The 20,149-nt window shown below is 37.2% G+C and overlaps 2 protein-coding genes and 1 long non-coding RNA gene across 3 annotated transcripts; 2 read left to right on the top strand and 1 right to left on the bottom strand.

The window, feature by feature from the left end:
* The first annotated feature begins 12,003 nt into the window (after positions 1-12,003).
* LOC130138654 (uncharacterized) lies at positions 12,004-13,718 on the top strand. Its single transcript, XM_056313374.1, has 3 exons — positions 12,004-12,385; positions 13,452-13,527; positions 13,627-13,718. The coding sequence occupies exons 1-3, from the start codon at positions 12,131-12,133 to the stop codon at positions 13,716-13,718; spliced, it is 423 nt and encodes a 140-aa protein (XP_056169349.1). The 5' UTR covers positions 12,004-12,130.
* LOC115671080 (protein FRIABLE 1-like) lies at positions 13,710-15,683 on the top strand. Its single transcript, XM_030592559.2, has 5 exons — positions 13,710-13,885; positions 14,017-14,149; positions 14,243-14,472; positions 14,584-15,060; positions 15,312-15,683. Exons 1-5 carry the CDS (start codon positions 13,806-13,808, stop codon positions 15,556-15,558), a joined length of 1,167 nt encoding a protein of 388 aa, XP_030448419.2. The 5' UTR covers positions 13,710-13,805; the 3' UTR covers positions 15,559-15,683.
* A 3,081-nt stretch (positions 15,684-18,764) lies between these two features.
* On the bottom strand, positions 18,765-20,102 carry LOC130138567 (uncharacterized). Its single transcript, XR_008816934.1, has 2 exons — positions 19,585-20,102; positions 18,765-19,159 (listed from the first exon to the last, which is right to left on the bottom strand). It is a non-coding gene; the product is annotated as an uncharacterized LOC130138567 (long non-coding RNA).
* Between the last annotated feature and the right edge of the window lie 47 nt (positions 20,103-20,149).

Raw genomic sequence — 20,149 nt, 5'->3', positions numbered from 1 at the left:
CCAAGAATTGAACCGCTTGAAACAATTACTGATACAGAAGGACGAAGAAATGAAACAGTTACTTGTACAGAAAGACGAAGAAATGAAACAATTACTTGTACAGAAGGACGAAGAAATGAAAGGAGTGAACCAACGTTTGCAATTGATCATGCAACACCTCAACCTCGAAGCTGATGACGGTCCTCCTGTACCTCCTACTAATCCAGTAGGTGATGGCCACAATGATGATGATAATGAGATTCCCGATGATGATGATGATGCTGATGCGATGCTGATCTTTGATGATGATGATGATCCTTGCTAGTTTAAATTTCCAAGAGGTACTTATATCTTTGTGCTTCTGCTGTTGAATAGATGTGAAAAAAATTAACGGGGTTAGGAGTTTGATATTGTGATGTTTGCGCTGCAGATGGACGGGACTTCGATTCTTGGAAATCAATAGTTTGCCGCAACAGGTTTGCCACAACGTGAAAGAACTTCTTGGCAAGATCAATAGTTTGCCACAACAGTTTGCGAACTCGCTAATTTAGAACATTGTTTCATTTCTTTCTTTTTGGGGTTTGTTCTTGTCTTGACTGTGATTTTCTATCAATGTTAATTAGATTTCAAATCGAAATCGTTCCTAAACAACATTCGTCGCTAAAGTATTCATTAAAATTCGTCGCCAAATTTGTTTTCGAATAATGTCGGCCGCAATAGTCAAAATTTTTCGTGGCAAAATACTGATAAAAAAAAAAATTTTGCGGGCAAATTAGCCATAAATTTTGCCACGAATAATTCCAGTGGCAAATTAGCCACGAATTTAGCAACGAATTTTTTTGTGGCAAATTAGCCACGAATAAACTCGTCGCAAAAAAAAATTTTTTTTGGCAAATTAGCCACGTGATAATTAGCAACGACTTTTTGCCATGAAAATATTTCGTCGCAATTTCGCGACCAAAAAATAAATCAAAATAATAGCGACGACTTTTGCCACGAATAGATCTCGTGGCAAATTACCGACGGATTCTTGTCACGAATAATATTCGTGGCAAATTAGCCACGGATATTTGCCACGAAAAATATTCGTGGCAAATTACCGACGGATTCTTGTCACGAATAATATTCGTGGCAAATTAGCCACGGATATTTGCCACGAAAAATATTCGTGGCAAATTAGCGACGGATATTGGCCACGAATAATATTCGTGGCAAATTAGCGACGGATATTTGCCACGAGATCTATTCGTGGCAAATTACCGACGGATATTGGCCACGAATAATATTCGTGGCAAATTAGCGACGGATATTTGCCACGAGATCTATTCGTGGCAAATTAGCCATGAATTTTGCCACGAATAATTAGCGACGAATTATTTTTCGTTGCAAAATTAGCCACGAATTTTGCCACGAATAATTAGCGACGAATTTTGCGACGAAAAAAATTCGTCGCAAATTAGCCACGAAAATTGGAATTTTCCGTGGCAAAATTTTGCGACGGCCTATTAGCGACGAATTTTTTTCCGTCGCTAATTTCGTCGCAAATTCATTTTGCCACGAATTTTGTCGAAATTTTTCGTGGCAAAATTCGTGGCAAAACCCGGCTTTTTTTGTAGTGAGATATGCCTAGATACGTTATTATGTTTTTGACCAAAAAAAAACAAAAGATATACTATTATGTTGAATATGAAAGTTTAGGGGCCATTTGGTTACGTAAAAAATTCTTATCTTTTCTTAGGAAAGCAAAAAAAAAACATGAAAACATTGTATGGATGACTCTATATAAAATCAATCATTTAAAAAAAAACTAACGGGACAAATTATTTTAAAAGCCAATTTTTTTGTTTATTATAATTAGAAAGTGATTATTATCTATTATTTTAGATTAATCAATTAAAATTTCAAAATTAAGAAATTTGTTATGCAATAAGGATATCTAAACTTTCATCAATATATAATTGAATTTCTCTTATCTGTGCTTTCATAGTGAGGAGTTATACATGGGCTTAATTTGGGTTCATCTAAACAAATCGCCATGGCCTAAGGCTTCTTGGACTTGACCCATAAAGTTAAAAATAATTAAAAAAGAGAAAAGAAAAACCAAGGAGATGATAAGAAAAAAAAATGGAAGCTTTAAGTTTGGTTATTTGGTGAAATTCTGCAATTTGAAAAGGATCTTCCCAATTTCGATCATTTTTAATGATTGAAAAAATGAGTTAACGAATGTTCGAGCATTGATCACTCTTAAAAATCTTGTCAAACTGCTTGGACTTGACCCATAAAGTTAAAACTTATCAAAAAAGAGAAAAGAAAAGAAAAACAAGGAGATAATAAGAAAAAAAATTGGAAGCTTCAAGTTCGATTATTTGGTGGAAGTCTGCAATTTGAAAAAGGATCTTCGCAATTTCGATCATTTATAATGCTTGAAAAAATGAGTTAACAAATGTTCGAGCATTGATCACTCTTAAAATAAGAGCAACAATTGTCTATACACTTAATACTGAACATTGAAAATATATTTTCTTTTTAGAATGTCTCAAATGAAAACAAAAATTTCAAAGTATGATCAATGCTTCTTAACAAGTTCTCGACACTCTTGAATAGCAAAATTCGAAGTTAATAATAAGAACATTTTTCTTCACTCATATTTTCGAGCAATAAAAACAATTTAAAATTTAAAAAATACATAAGTGAAATGATGGAAAAGTTTTAAAAGGAGATAGAATTCTAAGTTGTATCTCACTATTTTATATTTCAAGATTACAGTGGCAAGATTTTTTTGTCTAAATTTTGCTAGAAAAAAAATTGACATATTGTATTGTAGGTGCGTCTTTCTTATGTATTTAAAAAAGAATATGATAAATATTAATATTTAAATCTATGTGAATGAGAATTACTTTGTGTGGAAATTTTTGTTTACTTTGCATGTTTTTTTGTCTAAAAATATAATTTCATATTGATTTCATTCTATGATCTCGTGAATGGGATGCTTGGTATGTTCATAAGAAAAACCCTCTCTTTTTTCACATTTTCGAAAGTCAAAGATAGATATTGAATACGCAAGTTTATGGGCCGTTTGGTTACGTAAAAATTTCTTATTTTTACTTAGGAAAGCAAAAATAAACATGAAAACAATCATATGAATGACTACATCCAAAAAGAAAAACAAATTCAAAAGTTATTAAAATATTATTAAATATTATCCACGTCAGCACCGGTCGGCTACATAGGATGGCCGGCATCCATGTTAACACCGGGCGGATCACAAAATTGGCCGGATGGACTGAATCGACATAAATGTAAAATGTTTATGACTCAATTGGCAAAAAAAAGTTTAAGACTGAATTGACACAATTACAATAAATTTATGACTTTTTTGGTAATTTTCCTAATAAAATATTTGCATAGTTTATTGTTAAATATTTTATTAAAAATGCTCCATGGTCACTTGATAAGAATATTAAAAAAAAGAAATAAATTCAATGCACTTTATAGAATACTAACATTGAAAATATTCTTTATTTTTAGGATATTTCAAATAAAAACAAAAAGTATCAAAGAATAATTAATGCTTCTTATCAAATTCGTGGGCAGCATTCTTTAATAACAAAATTCTTTACTTAATAGTGAAATCATTTTTCTTCACTCATCTTTTTACGCAATAAAAGCAATTTAAATTAGAATATGCATAAAATTAGTGATGAAAAAGTTGATTACAACTATCTTCCGTGTTCTACATAATTATCTTGGCAAGATTTTTTAGTCTAAAATTTTAGTGAAAAAGGTCAACATATTATATTCTATGTGCATCTTTCTTATGGTTTTCTAAAAGAATTTGATAAAGATTAATGTATAAATCTATGAGAATGAGACTTCCTCTGTGGTAATTTTTTTTTGTCTGGCATATTTTTGTCTTAAACTATCACTGTCCCATGGATGAGATGCTCACTGCTTAGTTTGTTCAAAAGAACAAAACCTTTCATTACGTTTTGAAAACTCATAAATAAATTTTGAATACGAAAGTTTAGGAGCTGTTTAGTTACGTAAATAATTTCTTCTTTTATTAAATACATAGGAACAGAAAACATCATATCAAAGACTATGGGTAAAATAGATTATAAAAAAAAATGCTAACACAATATATTATCGTAAAAGCATATTTGATAGGTCGTTATTTACGAATAAATCAAATCTGAGGGGAAATAGGGAGATGTTGCACGAGTTTATGGATCATAACTTCCTTCTTCGATTATTCAAAAGAAAATAATCTAAATTAGACATTGATCAACAATATCAACTAAGAAAACTTGAAATTTTTCTTTAACCAACATCTATACGCTCATTAGAATTGGATGTTGGATTAGGAAGATATGTGTAGAAATTCAAGAGAATTGCTAGGAATAAAAAATTTATTTTTTCATATTCTTATTCTCTTCACACAATAAATTATAAATTATTCTCAATTTTAAATCCTTGAGATGCAATGCACGCGCGCACGCACCATATATGTTAAATATATATAAGAAATGTTACCCATAAAGAAATTTTAAGAATGAGAATTTCCTGCTGAGTGAAATTTACTTTGCATATGATAGTTTCTTTTTGCTTATAAAGTTTTTTTTTTTTTTGGTAACCCAGGGAACCCCCGCACGGCCGACAGCCGGGGAGTAAACCCTGGGGGCGACACTTGCTAGCCACCACACACGTGCCACCGGTTAAGTCACCCTGCGGCGCCCGGGATTCGAACACTCAACCTTTTGCGAGAGGAAGAGTGCGCGCTCCAGCAGCGCCACTCAGGCGGGTGGTTTTTTTTGCTTATAAAGTTAGTTAGTATTACATTCTATAATCTTCAAAGTATAAATTAGTTTTATCGACTTTTTCTTCATTGCCTGTGCATTTATATGCTAGTTATGAATTTAAACTAGAATTCCAAATCTACACGAAGTTAGTTTGCTACTATTTCAATTTAAATTGAAGATTGCATGGCAAAATCTTATCCAAACACAAAAAAAAAAAGCAATCTTTTCTAGTATTAATTCAAAATCAGCAAATTTTTTCATGTATTCAAAAGTCAAAAATAGATGTTGAATACGAAAGTTTAGGGGCTATTTGGTTATGTAATAATTTCCTATTTTTACTTAAACATGATAACATCATATGATGACTAGGTATAAAATTAATCATTGAAAGAAAAACTAACACGATATAATCATTATAAAAGTCGATTTTTTTTGTTTTTTTATAATTAGAAAGTGACTATTATTTATGAGATTAATTGATTAAAAATTGTTTGTGGTTGGAGATTAAAACTTCGAAAGTTAGAGATTCGTTATGCAATAGATATATCTAACTTTCATAAATAAATAATTGATTTTCTCTTATTCGTGCTTTTATAGGGAGGAGTTACACGTGGGCTTAATTTGAGTTTCTCTAAACGCTGATAGATTTGCCATGGCCTAAGGTTTCTTGGAAGAGCACTAACTATATCAACTTAACTTTGCCCTAAATGGAATCTTGAACAAACAAGGTCTTAAAATTAATGGGTGGGATAAATTTTGGGATTAGTTGAAATAAGTTGTGGATTGAAACTTTTGCTTTGTTTGATAATATTGGAAAGAGACACCAAATTTGAAGTTAAAGATTTGAAGATGGTGACGTGTGGGTTATTTCCTTTGCAAGAAATACGATGTAACTTTTTTTTTTTAAGTTGGAGATTTGTATTGAGGGGTGCTACGAACAAGATGAATGTCGCGACCGACCTCCCCGGATTTTTTTTAAAACATGTGCAAAAGAGGGGATTTCGCCTGATACGTGCTAAGTCTAGGTTTGTGACTTAACTCGAGCTCTCCCAAGCCCATACCATATCGCGACTTAGGGTTTAAGTTTTTAACATGCAAGTAATTTATATCAAGGAGTCGCCACTAATCGATTTGGGGTGGGCCGATTAGAAACCCAAATAGGGTGATGGGAGAATCACCCTATTCCTGCGAACCAGAGATTAACTGAGTTCGGGGACTTGGTTACATTAGTTGGATAACTAATGCCCTTTCGGTACCTTTTTACCCTGTTCATTTTTTTTGAAAACATTTATCAGGCAGTTTGGATTGATTTTAGGACCTTTCTCCTAACATGTGAGGTGATCAAGCGAGTGCATAATCAGAAACGATCAGCAGTCAGGAACACAACAATTCATGCAGCCTAAGGTTCTAACCTTAACTGAGTCAGATGACATTCAAAAATACAACTCATGCAATTGTACTAAAACACGTATAATAATACAACGGTAATAAAAACTAACATGCAAAATACTACCACGCAACCTCAGGCTTGTCTAATTTAAACAAGACAAAAACTTACATAATAATACCACAATAAAATAAAACAACAAATATATCACATACAAAAATAAAAATAAAAATTGAAATTTTTTTTAAATAAAATAAAATAAAATAAATTCGAAACTTTTTTTTTAATAAAAATAATAATAAAAAAAGGGAAGGAAAAATAAAAAAAAGAAAAGATAATATATTTTTTTAAACTTTTTTTAAATTTTTTTTATTTTTTAAAATAAAAATAAAATAAAATAAAATAAAAAGTGGGCGGATTCGGATCGGGTTGGAACCGACCCGGGTCAACGGATCCCACCCGCGGCGTTGACCCGGGTCGGATCAGCTGAACCGGATCGGTCGGACCGACCCGGGTCAACGAATCCGACCCGGTCGTTGACCCGGGTCGGGTCAGTTGATCCGGATCAGTTGGACCGACCCGGGTCAACGGATCCGACCCAGGGCATTGACCCGGGTCGGGTCGGCTGAACCGGGTCAGGCCGAACCCGCATGAGTAGCTGCCGGCGAAGCCGAAAATCGGCCTCTCGCCGGCCGACCCAGACCGGTGCTGGCCCCAATTCGGCCTCTGGGACCAATACCGAGCCCCTCCACCCACATGGGTCGCCGTCCGACCGCCGGCTCGCCGGCCGACGACCAAATTAAAACCGGCTTCATTGGGGAATTTTGTCGAGCAGATGGTGTGCACGACCAAAAACAGGAGATTCCAACCTGTTCCGGCGAACCGGAGGATTCAGGCGACCCAACCTACCTTCGGTGATGACACACGGACGGCGGGGGACGGCGGTATGGGCCAGGACTCGCGTGAAACGGCTGGTGCGGGTCCCGGCCAAACTGAGCAGAAAAACAGAGCAGAACAGGGGCAGTTCGGACCGGGGGGAATCTCACCGTCGACGGCGCGTCTGGAGGGGCTTCCGGCTGATCGAAGGGCGACGACGACGCTGCTGGGAACCTGTAGAAGCCAACTCTCCTCTCTTTCTCTCTCTGTTTTCTCTCTTTCTCTCTCTGTTTCTCTTCAAATTGGCCGACCCGTCGGGAACGTCGGCTTGTGGATCACCGGCGGCTTTGGCCCGCCGGAGGGAACTCCTACGGCTGTGCTTTTCTACCTGTAAGCCAAAAAAACGGAAAATTTTCACCCGATCTCCCCTTCTCTCTCAGTCTCTCTCCCTCTCTGTTTTTTGCTCAAACGGACCGAGAAGAACCGCCCCTCTCTCCCCTCTCTCTGGCCTGTATATCCGACGACGACGACACCATTCTCTGCTCCATTCAATGCTCTGCACCGACCTCTGCTCCTACCATGACTTTCGCGGCCATTAGGCCGGTGCAGAGGGGGGGACCGGTTCTGTCAGTGTGCAGAGAGACGGGGAAGAGAGGAAGAAGGGGGGAGAGATGGTCCGGGTTTTCGGGGAGGACGGGACTGGCAATTAATGCCAGTCCCGTCGGCGTGCTCCGTCGGCCATCGTCTGGCCTAATGGGGACAGCGCGGGGCTGCTCCGCCGCTCGTCGCTTCTGCGTCAGCGGCAGAGGAGAACAGGGGAGAGAAAAGGACCGCTCGGCGCAGGGGGGAAGAAGGAAGAGAAGGGGCTGGGCCGGGCCAGGCTCAGTCGCGTGGAGGAGAAAAAAGAAAAAAGAAAAAGCGGGCTGGGCCCGCGGGGGGGGGGGGGGGAAAGAAAAGAAAAAGAAAAAAAAAAGAATGGGCCGGGGCCCATGCTGGGGAAAAAAAAGGAAAAAGGGAAAAGGGCCGGGTCGGCCCGGCCCCGACCCGGCCCAAATCAGATTTTTTTTTTTAGAAAAGGTTCTAAATACCCTATTAATACAAATGTGCCTAATTTCTATATGTAATGCATTTAAATAGAAATATTTTTTGTTTTAGGAATTAAAGAAAATTAACTCCTAAATTTTGTGTAATTAATTTTGGGCAAATTAAAAATAGGTGTCAACAATGAACAAAAGATAATATTTTCTTTTCTTGTTTTCACTTTTAATGGTCACCTTAAACTATGGTTTGGTTAATTCTATGTGTCACTTTATAAATTATGACACAGATTAAAAGTTTGCATTTGGGTGACAACAACATAATTTGGATGAAAAGATGAAGATATTTGAGAATGTTGGGAGGATATTTTATATTTGAGTAAATTAACAAGACACTCGGTACCCATTCTAAACACCAATAAGTTAGCAAAATATTTTGAACCAGCTAAAATTATCATAAAAAGTTACCGGACACTAGAGACATCTCAACTCAATAAAATTTAATTTTGAAAATTATCCGATATATATTTTGAAATATATCGGTCACCGCCCATGATTACTATAATGATAGTTTTTCCACCGCTACTCTTTATTATCAACCTATTTATAAATATCCATTAATTTAGAATTTTGAAATTAATTAGAAAAATTAGTAATTTATTTTCTTGAATTATAACTCATCGTAAATTTATAAAACTTAATGGAATCAGATTCCAAAGTGCCACAGACATGGAAGTATCTTTCGAATTTTCCGCGCGTGACACAATTAGTGACCTAATCAAAATTTTTATAAATGTCATTTAAAATCCAGGTAAATTAATAATTATCCTAACATATAAAATATAATCAATTGATGTAAAGATTTCTGATATCACAAAAATAAGTTAACAAAAAATATTATCAACATCAAATAAAATGGGGAAAATTATCAAAAAAATCATAAACCTATTGTAATTATGTTAAGGGTTAATACCACGAAAAACCCTAAACTGGTACACTTGTGACACATTTACCCCAAACTATTTTTTTGACCATAAAAAACCCCAAACTGGTACACCTGTGACAATTTTACCCTGAACATACCACAAAAACCCCAAATTGGTACACATGTGACAATTTTACCCCGAACTAATTTTTAATATTATTTTTTTTGAATTTTTTCTTTTTTCTTTTCTTTTTCTTTCTTTTTTTTCTTCACCTTCAACCTTTGGCCGGTCGCCGGTCCGGCGACCGGCTAGAGGCGGAAGCCGGCAAGGGCCGCCCTCGCCAGATCCGGCGAGGGCCGCCCTCGCCGGCGTCGGGCCGCCCTCGCCCGACGCAGGCGAGGGTCGCCCTTGCCAGATTCGGCGAGGGCAGCCCTCGCCCGATACCGGTGAGGGTCGCCCTCGCCGAACCTGGCGAGGGCGACCCTCGCCTGCGTCGGGCGAGGGCGGCCCTCGCCGGCTTCCGCCTTTGGCCGGTCGCCGGACCGGCGACATGCCAGAGGTTGAAGATGAAAAAGAAAAGAAAAGAAAAGAATAAAAAGTAAATAAAAATTTGAAAAAAATAAAAAATAATATTAAAATTTTAATTCAGGGTAAAATTGTCATATATGTACCAGTTTGGGATTTTTTTTGGTAAGTTTAGGGTAAAATTGTCACAGGTGTACTAGTTCGGGGTTTTTGGTGGTCAAAAAAATAGTTCAAGGTAAAATTGTCACAGATGTACAGTTTGGGGTTTTTTATGATAAAAAAAATAGTTTGGGGTAAATGTGTCACAAGTGTACCGGTTTAGGGTTTTTCGTGGTATTAACCCTTATGTTAATTTAGTCCCAAACCTTTTTTTCCAAATGAATCCTAAACCTTTTGTGTTTGTGCCAATTTAATCCATCCGGCCAATTTGGCCGGCTAGCGCTAACATGGATGTCAATCGTCCTATGTGGTGCAGCCGGCGCTGGCCTTAGATAATTTTTGATAATATTTGAAAATTTTTTTTTTCTTTTCTTTCTCTTTCTTTTTTTTTTCTTCCTTTTACTAGTGAGGTCGAGCTCAGTGACCGGCCAGAGCAAGAAGGAAGGAAAAAACATAAAGAGAAAGAAAAGAAAAGAATAAAAATAAAAAATTTGGCCAAAATATTAAAAAATTATTAATATTTTGTCCACGTCAACACCAATTGTGCCATGTAGGATGCCCATCCTCTATCCATGTTAGCGCTGATTGGCCAAAATTGGTCGGATGGATTGAATTGACGCAAATGCAAAATTTTTAATACTCAATTAACAAAAAAAAAATTTAGGACTAAATGGCACGATTACAATAAATTTATGATTTTTTTGGTAATTTTCCCAATAAAATGTTCATGCATAGATCATTGTTAAAGATCTTATTTAAAAGGGCACGAAGGTCACTTGATAAGAATATAAAAAAAGAAAAAACAAATTTCAATGCACATTATAGAATACTAACATTGAAATTATTCTCTATTCTTAGAATGTTTCAAATAAAAACAAAAACATCAAAGAATAATTAATTCTTCTTGTCAAGTTCCTGGGCGGCTCTCCTTAATAACAAAATTATATCCTTAATAATAAAATCATTTTTCTTCACTCATACTTTTAAGCAATAAAAGCAATTTAAATTAGAAAATGCATACATTTAGTGATGAAAAAGTTAATTACAACTATATTCAGTGTTCTACATAATTATTTTGGCAAGATTTTTCAGTCCAAAATTTTGCTGAAAAATATTCTATGTGCATCTTTCTTATGGTTTTCTAAAAGAATTTGATAAAGATTAATGTATAAATCTATGAGAATGAGACTTCCTCTGTGCTAAAATTTTTTGTATACTTTGCATATGTTTTTCTTAAAATATCACTTAACTTTCCCGTGAATGAGATGTTTACTGCTTAGTTTGTTCACAAGAACAAAACCTTTTTTTACGTATTGGAAACTTATAAATAAATTTTGAATACAAAAGTTTAGGAGGTTACATAAATAATTTCTTTTTTATTAAAATATATAGGAACAGAAAACATCATATAGATGACTATGGGTAAAATAGATTATCAAAACAAAAGCTAACACAATACATTATCGTAAAAGCAAATTTGCTAGGTCATTATTTATGAATAAATCAAGTGTGAGGGAAAATAGGAGATGTTGCACAAATTAAACGATAGTTCATGGATTATAACTTCCTTCTTCAATTACTCATATGAAAATAATCTAAATTAGACATTGATCTACAATATCAGCCATAAAAACTTGAAAATGTCCTTAAACCAACATCTACACGCTCATTAAAACTGCATGTTGGATTGGGAAAATATGTGTATAAATTTAAAAGAATTGCTAGGAATTGAAAATTCATTATTTCATATTCTCATTCTCTCCACACGATAAATTTTAGATTATTCTCACTTTTAAATTCTCGAGACGGTACGCGCACGCACACCACATATGCTAAGCATATATAAGAAATGTTACGCATAAAGAGATTTTAAGAATGGGAACTTCCGGCCGAGTGAAATTTAGTTTTCATATGATGTTTCTTTGGTTATAAAGTTAGTTAGCATTAAATTCTGTAATCTCCACATAAATTTGTTTTATCGACCTTTTCTTCATTGCCTGTGCATTTATGTGTTAGTTCTTAATTTAAACTAGAATTCCAATTCTACTCGAAGTCGGCTTGCTACTATCTCAATTTAAATCGAAGATTGCAGGACAAAATCTTATCCAAACACACACACAAAAGGAAAAAGCAATCCCGTCTAACGTTAATTCAAAATCAGCAATTTCATTCCTCATAGCAAATCTTGTTGAAAACCCTTTTCCCCTTCAAAACACCACAAAGTCTGCTCATCCTCACATCGCGCTCTCCCGTTGTACCAGAATAAACACCAAGCGCCAGAAAAAGAGTTCGAGAAAAATCTGACACCTCTCTCTCCTAGCTCCATTCCAACTCCATGTCTCCAATTCTTCCTTCTCTGCTATAAATAAAAAGCAAATTCTTGTTCTTTTTATCATGCGCTCTCCTCCTTTCTCTGCCTAACTTTTCAGATTCAATCCATCCATGACGAGAAGAAGAACGTTCGAATCCCAAGAGAATCGACCGGATGCTCCAAGGCCAACGATGTTCATTCCCAAGAGAGCGCGCCCTTTCTCGGCGCAGGTTCTTCTGATCGTGACGGCCGTGCTAGGTTTTTGGTTTCTCTCCAAGATCGTGATGATAAGGAGATTGAGTCGGATTGATGTTCTTAACCACCGAGGGGTCGGAAATCGCGACTCTGGTCTTGTTGACGATGGAGGGTCGTCGGACAATTCCGAAGTAAGATCCTGTTCTTAGATATATGCGCCGTGCAATTGGCGTGCACACACAAACATATGCATATATTGATCTTCTGTGTTTAAGTTGTTCTGGTTATGTGCATTCTTTTCAGATTTATCTCAAAATCACTAATTTAATCTCTCCTGAGCTAAGTTTCAGGTGTATATTCTTAGACCTTTCATTCATTATTTTATTTTTTACCTCTCGTGGTAACTCTACGATCGTCTACTGCGTGCATGAAATAGGCAATCACGTCGCTGTGCTTATATTCTACATATGCTCGTTATATATGTCCGAGCGAGGTCAAAAGTATCTTATTTTACACAAGGACTGGTTATTTCCATTTAGGCCATAAGAAATTTTCCTTTTGGTAAGTTTCAGACCTGGATTCTACCCTAAAAATCAAGGGGAAACGTTGCATGCTCCTTGTGTTTGTGTCTGGCGACTATCGCCGGTTGCCGTCTTCAACGAGAAGACTACAAACTACGTCTTGTTAACATATTTGTCATATCGTGATCAATTGACATGACTTTTAGTTTTATTTTGAAATACCGTGATTCTAATTGTGAAATTTTTTAGATTTTATTGAGATCAAGATATCGTAACAAGTTTACCCACCCATCGGTGGCCGCGTTGGTTTGCGCTCAGTTCCTTTCACGAGAGGTCCTGGGTTCAAACTTGCCCATCGGTGATTTAAGTGGGGGTCGTGGCGGTGGGATGCTGCGCTAGCCCCCCTCGAGGACTAGTCGGGCATCACCGCTGGTTTGAGCCCTAGCTCGCCGGCCGCGCGGACACCTCGGTTATAAAAAAAAAAAAGAAAAGATATCGTAACAAGTTTTATTTCAACATACTTCGCATTATCTTTAATAGAAGGAACTTTTAGGGTTTTTTTTAATAGCCAATTTTAGTATTTGAACTTATAAGCATAATATCTTTCGACAAACGCTCTGCAAGGTCGAAATTTACTCTAGGGTCAACAAGGATCATACTTCGCTTAACATATTTTTACTCAAGATTCAATTACCTCAGTAACTGCCAACTGATCCAAAGTTTTCTTGCCTTTCAGACATCCAACCTCTGGAAGCAGCCGATTGTGAATGATAGATACTACAAATGTATCAATCGGTCAAGGCACGAAACAGGTTCACCCGTCTTTCCGCTCTAGATTGACGCAATCAACTATAGAAAGGAAAGTGATATTGTACGTAATTCAGAATCTATTTTATTTTCTCCCCTTTTAGGTCCAGCAAAAACAACGAATGGGTATATCTTAGTCCACGCGAACGGGGGATTGAATCAGATGAAAATAGGAGTGAGTTTTCTTAACACTTAAAACGGCTTCATATTATACGTTTGTATTTAGTTTAGACAACTATAATATCTTGGTTGTGTGTATCTATAATTATCGCAGATAAGCGACATGGTTGCGATCACTAAGATTATGAATGCCACCCTTGTTCTGCCTCACCTGGATGTCACTTCCTATTGGACAGATACAAGGTATGGATTGATCATTTCATTCCGATGCCACTAGACTATATAATAAGATTGCTTTTTTATTTTCTTTTTTTGTTGTATACGTATTTTCGTGTGCCGATTATTCGATTCCAATGCCACCCTTGATGATTCAGTGGGTTCAAAGATTTGTTCAACTGGAGGCATTTCATGGATGTCCTGAAAGATGATATCAATATCGTAGAATCTCTCCCACCAAAACTTGCATCGGTGATCCCCTTGAAGAAACCCCCAATTTCCTGGTCAAAGGTACGATCTTGGCCCTACTGTTTACATTGACTAGTGATCATGTTTTCACTCGTTGATCTATTTAGATCTAAGAAGTGATCGATGTGCTTGCAGCCCAGTTACTATAGAAAAATAGCTCAGATATTGAAGCGCCGCAAAGTAATCAGATTCCCTCAGACCGACTCTCGTCTCGTCAACAACGGTCTGGCCGGGTCGATCCAAAGACTACGGTGCCGGGCAATGTACGAGGCTCTTAGATACGAGGATGGAATCGAAGAGCTTGCTAAGAAGTTGATTGGCAGACTTAGAGAAAATGATGAACCATACCTTGCTCTTCATTTAAGGTACTACAGAGACATAGCTTTCTTGGAAAAATCATCACGTCATCTTGTTCTTTTCTAATGACTTTCCAACTACTAAATCAATTGACTATGAGTATAATCACAACACTACAGATATGAAAAAGACATGCTTGCGTTTACAGGATGCAACCACAGTCTTAGCGCAGCCGAGAGCAATGAGCTCGAGCTAATGAGAAATAAAACCTCCCATTGGAGGGACAAGATAATCAACGGCACAGAGAAGCGGCTCCGGGGTGAGTGCCCGATGACCCCGAGGGAAAGCGCGGTTTTCCTCGAGGCGCTTGGCTTCCCTTCGTCTACCAAGATATATATCGTTGCTGGGAAGACATACGGTCGAGATGGGATTGGTCCGCTTCGATCCAAGTATCCAAACATCTACACGCATTCCAATTTGTTCACGGAAGAAGAGTTGCAACCATTTAAGCGCAGACAAAATAAGCTCGCGGCATTGGACTACATCGTGGCACTGGAGAGTAATGTTTTTGTTCACACTTATAAAGGCAACATGGCTAAGGCAGTCGAAGGTCATAGGAGATTCGCAGGTTTCAGGAAGACCATCAGCCCTAACAAGTACGTGTCAAGACTGCCAACTTTCAATACTTTTCCATTGCATGTCATTTCGTTCAACCTTAACATAGTGCACCTTTTATTTAACAACCCACAATTGATGATCTTAAGTCAAGTTTTGTGTTATCTAGAGGCAGACTCAATCTTAATATTTCAGTGATTTTCCTTCTTTCTCCTTTTGAATCAACAATTTCAAGGTAATTCAGTCTAAAGAGATTGCAAGGCTTGATTTTTAGTTTCGATTGTTTTGGCAGACAAAAATTTGTGAAGTTAATTGATGATCTGGATGGGGGGCTGACATCTTGGGAAGATTTCTCAAGGCAAGTGAAGAAGTCACATGAGGACCGTGTCGGATTACCATCCCGTCGGCAACCGGGACAAGCTTTCAAATCGGAAGAGAGTTTCTATGCAAACCCTTTCCCCGGTTGCATCTGCGACAAGTCTAAAGTCCATGCCAAAGCACGAAATGCGATCTCTACACAAAGTAGAAGGAGCCCCTGAGATTGAGAAGATTGAAGTCTCCAAAGTGTGGATGTAGCCCTTGTTGTACATTTGTAGAGTTGAAGCAAATTTTTGCTCTTCAAGTTGGGATCAAGAAGAGAAGGATTCTTTGACAAGGAGCAAAAAAGAGGTAGCTACACAATTTTTTTAAAGACAATCGGTCGGGTTACTCATGCATATTCTAAGATGAAAATGGCTTCTTTTTGAGAACTTTGAAGGGATACAGTGGCCTTTCCATTTCATTTTCAGGCTTTTCGAATTGTACATACAGAGAACCAAGACATGTTGAATTTACGTAATTTGGGTTGAAAATTATGTGGCTTCTTCATTGTGGTTAATGGGTACTGTGACCACCGGAAATAAAGGCAAAAAAGACAGGATCTGATGAATCTTTGCAATCTATTCGGACATAATAATGCCTGGTGGGCTCTGTTGACTCTTGAACCTTGACATTTGAGCTTGTTCCACTAAAATGATCATGCCTAGGGAAAAGCAAAGAAGTGGCCAGAATATAATATATGGTGAACAACTTAGTCAAAATTGGCCATATCTCTTGGGAACTCTATGGATTATAACTGTGTTTCGATAATGGGGGGGACTCGATTGACCGTAGGATTGCTTTCTTTTCTCTCTCTCTCGCTCTCGCTCTCTTTTTACCGGGTGTATTCGTCGTCAACAACAGTAAACAAGAGGGACCAAATGACCGTGAAATTAGGGTTCTTGTTAGATTAAATCCCAACACCTTTTTCTCTGGCCAGAATTTGCTTAAAATGTAAATGGACCAGATGGTGCGGCCACCATGCTGATTTTGTTGCTCATTAGATACGTGAAATGACCGGGATCTCCAATTTTGTCCACCTAGATTGTTCACATCAGTGTTGAAAATTTTCCAAATGAGGTTGAAAGTTCAAAATAATTTTGGAAGGAGATACTTCTATATATACTTTCATGATATATATATATATATGTGTGTGGTCTCTTTCAAGTCTAGGGACAAGTGATGCACATATTCTTCGTACTAAATAATAATGGTCCGATTCTTCTCTTGGAATCACCAAATAGATAATATTCGGAAGATTTTCTTACTTGATTTGATGTTTGAATATAAAGTTGGAATACACTGAGAATAGAGATTTCACTGTGTTCTCTAAATCATTATCGTACGTAAGACGAATGATACCTATCACAATAGAAACATCGCATAAGCAACCGAAACATCAAGCAAAAGATAAAGGTGCCAGAGTGCATCATGACAAAGTCCGAAAACACTCAACAGTACATCACCATCAAAATCCACCCGATCTCCAATTCGTGGCTTAAATTGAATTTGAGATTGCAAAAAGAGAAAGCAAAACCCCAACAGTCTCTCGTTATAGTTGAGAGAGAGAGAGAGAGAGAGAGAGAGAGAGAGAGAGAGAGCAGTACTGGGAACTGGAAGGATCTAGTTGGGGAAGAGAGAATTTTGAAATTGGAATAGGAAGGATGTAAGGTCAAGGAATTGGGGTCCCATTTGAAGGGAGCAATTCCAATCCCTCGTGCAGTTGAAATATCATAATCTCTCTCTCTCTCTCTTTCTCTAAGGTTTCTTATTTGTCATCTTCCCGATGTCCTTCTCTAAAGTTTTTGTAGTCCAAGGAGGAGACATCTTAGAATTAATATGTGGGGTGTTGAAGACAGTCTGTACCATCTAGTGCCAAAAAATTCTTCTCTTGGACCCATTTTTATGGTGCTCTTTTTCCCCCAATTGCATTTATTTCGTCTCAAGCATTGATGAACTTTCTGTGCAGAAATCTAAGCCAATAACAATGGAAAAAATCGCGGGATGAGGGGGAAGTGGAGCCCATGTTTTCATATGAATAACAGAAGTGAATTAATTGCAAAATGCTATGAATATTTGCACTTGTTTAGATTGAGAATCATACCTATGCTAAGTTTTCTCGAAGCACTGTCATGTGGTATCACTTGATTTCTCATGCCTATGAGATCCCACTCGAGGAGGAATATATTGAAGGAGAGAGAGAGAGAGAGAGAGATTATAATCTATGATTTTTGTATTTTACATCTAGTAATGCCTACCACACTCAGATAATGGCTAGGTGTGTGTATTTTCTAATGAAAGCATACCCTGATGGTTTCATTATGAGATATCTAATCCAATAAATATTTATGGTAAAGAGAAGTCACAAGGCATTGAGTACTTAGAGAGAAGGTTGGTACCATGTGAGGAAAGTAATCATACAGAGAATAGAATGTTGGAGGCATGTGATGAGAGAGACACACCCAAATGCATGGCCTTGAAAAAATACTATCATTCATAGGGAGGTTTTGGTTTGAAGGAGAATTTATTCATTTTATTTTCTCTTTTGAGCACTCATCATGTGCATGATTCCTCTTTGTGAGGTCCCAACTTTGGAAGAAAAAAAGAGGTCCTTTGGTGACACTTCTCATTTACTTTGGATTCTGATTACCGCCTCATAAAGCATTTGGGTTTTAAGCTCTTGACTCAAGCTGTATTATTCTGTCGTAAAGGACTGCGATTCAAATCTTGTAGAAATAGCAAATTTCTTGGGGAAGCAAAGAACAGAAACAGGTGAAGTTAATTTGGTCTACCCAGAAAAATGCATGATCCACTTTTAGGGTTTAGCCTCCTCCTCTGCTCCTTCCATGCCCATTTGAGCATATGGTGCTTTTTTTTTGGCCCTGTGCAAACTTACACGGACTCGGCTAATAGGTTCAGCTAATCTCGTTCTAATGACAATGGGTCTGTCACTAAATCTCATTTAAAAGGACATGGATGACTCCGTGTGTTTCGTGCATACTGTAATTGATTTTGTGTGCCATGTTAGTCTCGAACGGTAACTTTTGAGGTTTTGTGACATGCAAGATGCTACTAAAGTTGTCAAGGCACCACCCGAATTCATCTGTAAATTATCACAAGAGAGATTGCAAACAAATTCAACATATGTAACTCAAAATGGTCGGCATTCATTGTTTTCGCAGTATAAGAATATGATCACACGGAAATACTGACTGATCTTGCATAACTATCACAATTTGGAGAAGCATAAAACTGAAGCACGCGTCAGTTCTTAGACAGCCTTTCAAGAAAAATCATCCGGACACGGCACAACTTGATTACTTATATCACTCAACAAGATTATTTGAAGAGAAGGGCATTATTATAGGAGCGAAATAAATCAAATCAATTGTCGGAAGCATCTGTAAATGAGATTATTCTGAATTGGCTGGTATTTACAGAGCAAAACATAGATAGAGATTATTACCATTGTTGCCATCAGAAGCTACTCCATTTCCCCAGTCTATAGACTCCATTTTTGTTCACGAATCAGTATAGATTGAAATCAGCAAAACATTTTACGGGAGTTTTGAGCAAGCAACATGTGTACTGATTCATTCACCAATTCTCACACAAATAAATAAGTAAATGCCAGGTAAGTGAGACGTCAACATAAGATCCGAACACTTCACCAATTCTAACTTACTGTGCAATTATGGATAAACGAAACTATTAAGGTACCCTTCAGTTTCAAATTGCTGAGGAAAAGTTCTTGGATATAAAAATTCCTTGATGATCCATGACCTTGATGATCCATGACGATTTGAAAAGACCGTTAGGCTCAGTAGTTAGAAAGTAAAATAAACAAAGCAATTTGCGACAGTCAAATCTCTCATTTTTTTTCTATGACCAATGCCTCATAATTTAAGAGATATATTCTGTTCATAATCTATTTAATTTTCAACTTCCAAGAGACCAATTTTTGCTTTCCAGCAGATAAAAAAACCAAGAAAAAAAGAACATCCTTGAACATACCCAATACCTACTTCCCTACAAGTGGAACTAATGCATGAAAAATAACATGTCCATTTCAGAAAGTAAGCCCGAGATCAGAATTCGTGCACAGTATCACATCTAATATAAGCAATTCAAATGGGTAGTGTTTGGTAATAGCTACCAGTTAGGACATGGAAGTCAATTGAGAAGGCCTTTATCAACCTCAAACTTACTTGAATTCCACGTTTTTCACATTGCACGGCCTCACTCCCTCTTGCCCGGGCTTTTCTCCGGTGAGCTTCTCCAGGCGATGCATGAGTCGCCGGATCAATTCTCGACAAGAACATCATCAGATTTGAAGCCACTAAAGGAGGTATCCAAAGGGATAGCATGATCCAAAATCCAAATATGTGGGAGTATGTTTCGTTAGTGAAGAGATGGGATCAATGCGATCCCTTTGGATGCCTCCTTCAGTTGCAGTTGGAAATTGCAACCCACCTCTCTCTCTCTCTCTATCTCATGAACAAAGTTTGGCAAGGTGGGTTTGGAGTGAGGCTCTCCATATAAAAGAGAACAAATGCTGTACCAATGGCTACAAAGATGATCTTTTTTCGTTTATTTTTTATTCCTAGCAAAAGAAAAGGGCTAAAGAAGATTTTCCTCCTTTTATTTTATATCTCAATATATTCCAACCCCCTTGCAAGAAAAAAATCTTTTGTATTCTTTTTCGAAAGATGAGATGATGATCTCAAGGAGAATTTGGAGAGATTTTTTCTTTTGTTAATCTTTCTTGTAGAC

Source organism: Syzygium oleosum, unplaced genomic scaffold, assembly GCF_021117445.2.
Source record: "Syzygium oleosum isolate NSW1041296 unplaced genomic scaffold, Sole_v2.1 Sole_v2.07, whole genome shotgun sequence".
Classification (NCBI taxonomy): Eukaryota; Viridiplantae; Streptophyta; class Magnoliopsida; order Myrtales; family Myrtaceae; genus Syzygium; species Syzygium oleosum.
Note: the sequence above shows the minus strand (reverse complement) of the source record. Positions and strands in the feature narration are given on the sequence as shown.